General features: G+C 45.4%; 1 protein-coding gene across 1 annotated transcript in view; it reads left to right on the top strand.

Moving 5' to 3' along the window:
• The first annotated feature begins 149 nt into the window (after positions 1 to 149).
• The window catches only part of LOC109953140 (extracellular calcium-sensing receptor-like), a 5,985-nt gene continuing 447 nt past the window's right edge, over positions 150 to 5,687 (top strand). Inside the window, 7 exon segments of the mRNA XM_020588551.1 lie at positions 150 to 382; positions 612 to 909; positions 1,055 to 1,849; positions 1,997 to 2,224; positions 2,405 to 2,528; positions 5,390 to 5,684; positions 5,686 to 5,687. The exon segment at positions 5,686 to 5,687 is cut by the window's right edge and continues 371 nt beyond it. Coding sequence (XP_020444207.1) covers positions 150 to 382; positions 612 to 909; positions 1,055 to 1,849; positions 1,997 to 2,224; positions 2,405 to 2,528; positions 5,390 to 5,684; positions 5,686 to 5,687 — 1,975 coding nt within the window.

Below are 5,687 nucleotides of genomic sequence, written 5' to 3' on the forward strand. Positions count from 1 at the left end.
CTTTCCCCACCTTATAAGTCTTCAGAGATTAAACAGTGTTTTCTTTTATTTTTTTATGGTGTTCCAAAATATATAAATACCAGTGCAATCGTCTGACTTACATTAAGGTACATGCGATGCCACCCAGTGGTTTACCTCCCTTAGTCAGTATGACATCCACACAGAGGTGGACAGAGTGGGGCTGGGTACTTTTGCAGCTTTTAGTGGTGGTGTTTTTCTCTCAGGCTGAGGAGCTGGTGTGCCGGCATAGTGGGGATCCTGAGAACCCACAGCTATCTAAAGATGGAGATGTTATATTGGGGGGGATGTTCTCTTTCCACAGCAGCTGGAAAGTCAGACAGAACACCTACATGCACAAACCACTGCCACTGGAATGTACCAGGTAAATCACATCTCATAAATCTATGTAAACTGTCTATGAGGAAGTAGGTACAGATACAAATCGAAATTTAAAAATATACATATCATATAACATTAAAATAAGATTATTTCTGTCTGAAAGTTCAAATATCCCCTATTTATATTGTCATCATATACTTTTAACAAATATTCAGTTGTTTTTGTGTCAAGAACTACTACTACTAGTGCTATTTTAAACTGTCTGCCTCAAGTTTGAATTTAGGAGGGTTCCAGGTTGCCCAGGCTATGATTTTTGCCATTGAGGAGATTAATAACAACACAGACCTACTGCCTGGCATCTCTCTGGGCTATAAGATGTATGATTCTTGTGGTTCTATTGCCAGAAGTGTGAGGGTTGCACTGGCCTTGGCTAACGGTAATGAAATTGTGTTTGAACCCACTGAGGCACCATGTAAAAGACCTGCACCAGTGCAGGCCATTATAGGAGCATCCTCTTCCTCTTATAGCATGGCTATGGCTACTGTCATTGGGCCCATTCATATACCACTGGTGAGTAAGATTAGTGAATATGTCATTATATTTGTTTAAATTTTAAAACATCTGCAATCATTCCAGCTGCTCAGAGCAAATGTGAGTGTGTGAATGTTTTATATCTCACATCTTTATCTTGGGAGGTCATTTCTTTTTCTTGTAGATCAGTCACTTTGCTACCTGTGCTTGTCTCAGTGACAAAACCAAATACCCATCCTTCCTCAGAACAATACCCAGTGATGACTATCAGAGCAGAGCCCTGTGCCAGTTGGTCAAGCACTTTGGTTGGACTTGGGTTGGAGCTATTGGAAGCAATGATGATTATGGCAATAATGGCATGGCTACATTCACAGAGACTGCACAGCAGCTGGGCATCTGTCTGGAGTATTCTGTGTCTATTTATAGGACATATTCATCAGATAAAATAAAAAAGATAATTGACATTGTCAAAGCTTCCACCTCCAAGGTGATTGTAGCTTTTATGTCTAATTTGGAAATGAATGTGCTAATATATGCATTATCTCAACACAACTTGACTAGGTACCAATGGGTAGGAACTGAAGGATGGATTACTGATTCCCAAACTGCAGAAAAGGATACACATCATATTCTGGATGGTGCCATAGGCCTGTCCATCCCCAAAGCACATGTCAGTGGCATGAGAGAGTTCATATTAGATGTCAAGCCACTCAATTCATCTAGTAACACAATGTTTACAGAGTTCTGGGAGACTTTATTTAACTGTAAGTTCAAACAGTCAAACTCATCAGAAGAGAATCAAAGAGAATGTACTGGACATGAAGATCTGACTGGAGTGCGAACCAGCTTCACTGACATGTCATTCATGCCTATATTTAACAATGTTTATAAAGGAGTATATGCTGTGACGCATGCACTGCATAGTATTCTTGGCTGTAATGATACATGTAACTACAATGTGCAGCTAGATCCACTCACGGTGAGTTCAGCATTAAATATTTTCAAATGTAGTTTTACATTAAGTAAAAAGACCAGTTAATAAATTGGTGCAGTCTGTGTATTCTGCTGTTTAACCAAAGGTCCCACAAAATGTTTGTCATAATTAATTAGATTAATATATTTTTAGATTTTACAGCACCTAAGAAAGATTCATTTCAAAACCAAGGAAGGAGATGAGGTTTACTTTAATGAGAATGGAGATCCAGCAGCAAAGTATGAAATTATAAACTGGCAGCCAACAGAAAATGGCATTGTGGACTTTGTCACAGTTGGTCTTTATGACACATCTTTACCTGCAGACAAACAGCTGACACTGCAAAAGAAGTCTTTTATTTGGGCACAGAACTCAAAACAGGTAAGCTACCATGTCATTACTGTAGTTAGTCATTATATTAATAGTCATCCTAACTATGTTATATTTACTGTCACAATTTTTGGATATAAGTATTCAAAGGTAATAATAAAGGTTTGCAACAACAAGGTCTGTTAAAGTCAGTGCCCATACATTTTTCTCATAGTTGTTTTGTCCATGCAGGTGCCTGTGTCAGTTTGCAGTGAAAAATGTCCCCCAGGAACTCGCAAGGTTCTCCAAAAAGGAAAACCTGTCTGCTGCTATGACTGTATCAGATGTGCAGAGGGAGAAATAAGCAACATTACAGGTCTAGTAAAATTTTGCTGCAATGTTTTGCCCTTCATTGTGCCACAAAACAAAGTTGTGATGCTGTCAAACTATAATCATTCCCTGAAAATAAAGTGAAAAATCTCATATGAAGGATTTAATTGATTGTAGCTTCCAGGTGATAAAGCTTATTGCCCATCCATCCATCCATTTACCTCGGCTTATCCAAAACCGGGTCGCGGGGGCAGCAGTCTAAGCAAAGATGCCCAGACTTCCCTCTCTCCAGACACTTCCTCCAGCTCCTCCAGGGGAATGCAGAGCAGGCGTTCCCAGGTCAGCCGAGAGACATAGTCCCTCCAGCATGTCCTGGGTCTTCCCCGGGGCCTCCTCCCAGTGGGACATTCCCGGAACACCTCCCTAGGAATGCGCCCAGGAGGCATCTGAAACAGATGCCCAAGCCACCTCAGCTGGCTCCTCTCAATCTGGAGGAGCAGTGGTTCTACTCTGAGCTCCTCCCGAGTGACTGAGCTCCTCACCTTATCTCTAAGGGTGTGCCCAGCCACCCTGTAGAGAAAGCTCATTTCGGCCACCTGTATCCAGGATCTTGCCCTTTCAGTCATGACCCAAAGCTCATGACCATAGGTGAGAGTCGGAATGTAGATCGACCAGTAAATCGAAAGCTTTGCCTTACAACTCAGCTCCTTCTTCACCACGACGGACCGCTACAGAGACCGCATTACTGCAGACACCACACTAATCTGTCAACCTGCTGCTCCATTTTTCCCTCACTTGTGAACAAGACCCCGAGATACTTAAAGTCCACCACTTGAGGGAGCAACTCACCCCCAACCTGGAGAAAGCAATCCACCTTTTTCTGACTGAGAACCATGGCCTCAGATTTGGAGGTGCTAATTCTCATCCCCGCCTTTCCACACTCGGCTGCAAACCCCTCCAGTGCACGCTGTAGGTCTTGAACTGATGAAGCTAACAGAGCCACATCATCCTCAAAGAGCAGAGACGAGATTCTGCAGTCACCAAAACAGACACCCTTCGTTCCCTGGCTGCGCCTAGAAATTATGTCCATAAAAATAATGAATAGAATTGGTGACAAAGGGCAGCCTTGGCAGAGTCCAACATCAAGGGACACGGTCAAATGCCTTCTTCAGAACCACAAAACACATGTGGACTGGTTGAGCAAACTCCCATGAACCCTCCACCACCCTGAAGAGGGTATAGAGTTGGTCCAGTGTTTTGTGGCCAGGACGAAAACCGCATTGTTCCTCCTGAATCCGAGGTTTGACTATCGGTCAAATTCTCCTCTCCAGTACCCTGGCATAGACGTTGCCCGGGAGGCTGAGGAGTGTGATTCACCCTATAGCTGGAGCACACCCTCCGGCCCCCCTTCTTGAAAAGAGGCACCACCACCCCGATCTGCCAGTCCGGAGGCACTGTCCCCAACCGCCACGTGATGTTGCAGAGGCATGTCAGCCAAGACAGCCCCACAACATCCAGAGACTTAAGGTACTCAGTGCAGATCTCATCCACCCCTGGTGCCTTGCCACCAAGAAGCTTCTCAACTACCTCAGTGATGTCAGCTTGGGTAATGGAGAAGTCCGCCTCCATGCCACCAGCCTCTGCCTCCTCACCGGAAGACCTTACACCGGGGTTGAGGAGATCCTCGAAGGATTCCTTCCACCATCCAATGATCTGGTCTCGAGGTCAACAGCTGCCCACCTCCACTGTAAACAGTTTTGGCAGGGCACTGCTTCCCCCTCCTGAGACGCAGGATGGTTTTCCTGAATTTCTTCAATCCCTCTCCATGGCCTCACCGAACTCCTCCTAGACCCGAGTTTTTGCCTCCACAACCACCCGGGCTGCAGTCCGCTTGGCCTGCCGGTACCTGTCAGCTGCCTCAGGAGTCCCACGAGCCAACCAGGCTCGAAAGGCCTCCTTCTTCCGCCTGACGGCCCCCCTCCTTACTTCCGGTGTCCACCATCGCGTTTGTGGATTGTTGCCACGACAGGCGCCGGAGACCTTATGGCCACAGCTCCGAGCAGCTGCATTGGCAGTGGAGGTGGAGAACATGGTCCATTCGGACTCGATGTCTCCAGTCTCCCTCAGGATTTGGTCAAAGCTCTGCCGGAGGTGGGAGTTAAAGATCTCCCGGACAGGGGGTTCTGCCAAACATTCCCAACAGACCCTCACAGTATGTTTGGGTCTGCCGAGTCTGTCCAGCTTCCTCCCCTGCCATCGGATGCAACTCACCACCAGGTGGTGATCAGTTGACAGTTCCACCTCTCTCTTCATCCGAGTGTCCAAAATATATGGCCAGAGGTCAGATGAAACAACCACAAAGTCGATCATTGTCCTCCGGCCTAGGGTCTCCTGGTGCCACGTACACTGGTGGACAACCTTATGCTTGAACATGGTGTTCATAATAGACAAACTGTGATTAGCACAGAAGCTCAATAACAGAACACCGCTCAGGTTTGGTTTGTCCTCCCAATCATGCCCCTCCAGGTATCACTGTTGTTGCCCACATAAGCGTTGAAGTCCCCAGTCAGAGCACTTTCCAGCACCCCTCCCAGAGACTCCAAGAAGGCTGGGTGCTCTGCACTGCCATATAGCACTGTAGTGCAAGCTTATTGCTTGATCAATAAAATCCATATGAGATTTTTCCAGTTTGTAATGTTTTCACCTCCAGATGTAGAAATGTGCTTGTGGTACTCAAAACTTTACAAAAATGGCCTATTTACAGTAAACACAAAATCATGAAATATTCCAAAAAAGTAAAAAACTTAATAAATAAATAAAAATCTTGTATGCACAGGTGTTACAAAAAATAAAACAATAACAATTCTGCTGAACAAGTCTAACATCTGCTTTCATATAATTTTTCAGACTCTATCACCTGTGAGCGATGCCACCTTGAGTCCTGGTCCAATGACAGGAGAGATGCCTGTGTAAAGAAGGAGGCAGAGTTTCTATCATATGAAGAAATTATGGGAGTACTGCTCACTGCAGCAGCCTTATTTGGAACATGCATGACTGCTGTTGTGGCAGCTATTTTCTTCACATACAGGACAACTCCTATTGTCAGGGCCAACAACTCTGAGCTGAGCTTCCTGCTGCTCTTCTCCTTGACTCTGTGCTTCCTGTGTTCTCTGACCTTCATCGGCCGGCCCTCTGAGTGGTCCTG

This window comes from Monopterus albus, unplaced genomic scaffold, assembly GCF_001952655.1.
Source record: "Monopterus albus unplaced genomic scaffold, M_albus_1.0 scaffold553.1, whole genome shotgun sequence".
In the NCBI taxonomy this organism is placed as follows: Eukaryota; Metazoa; Chordata; class Actinopteri; order Synbranchiformes; family Synbranchidae; genus Monopterus; species Monopterus albus.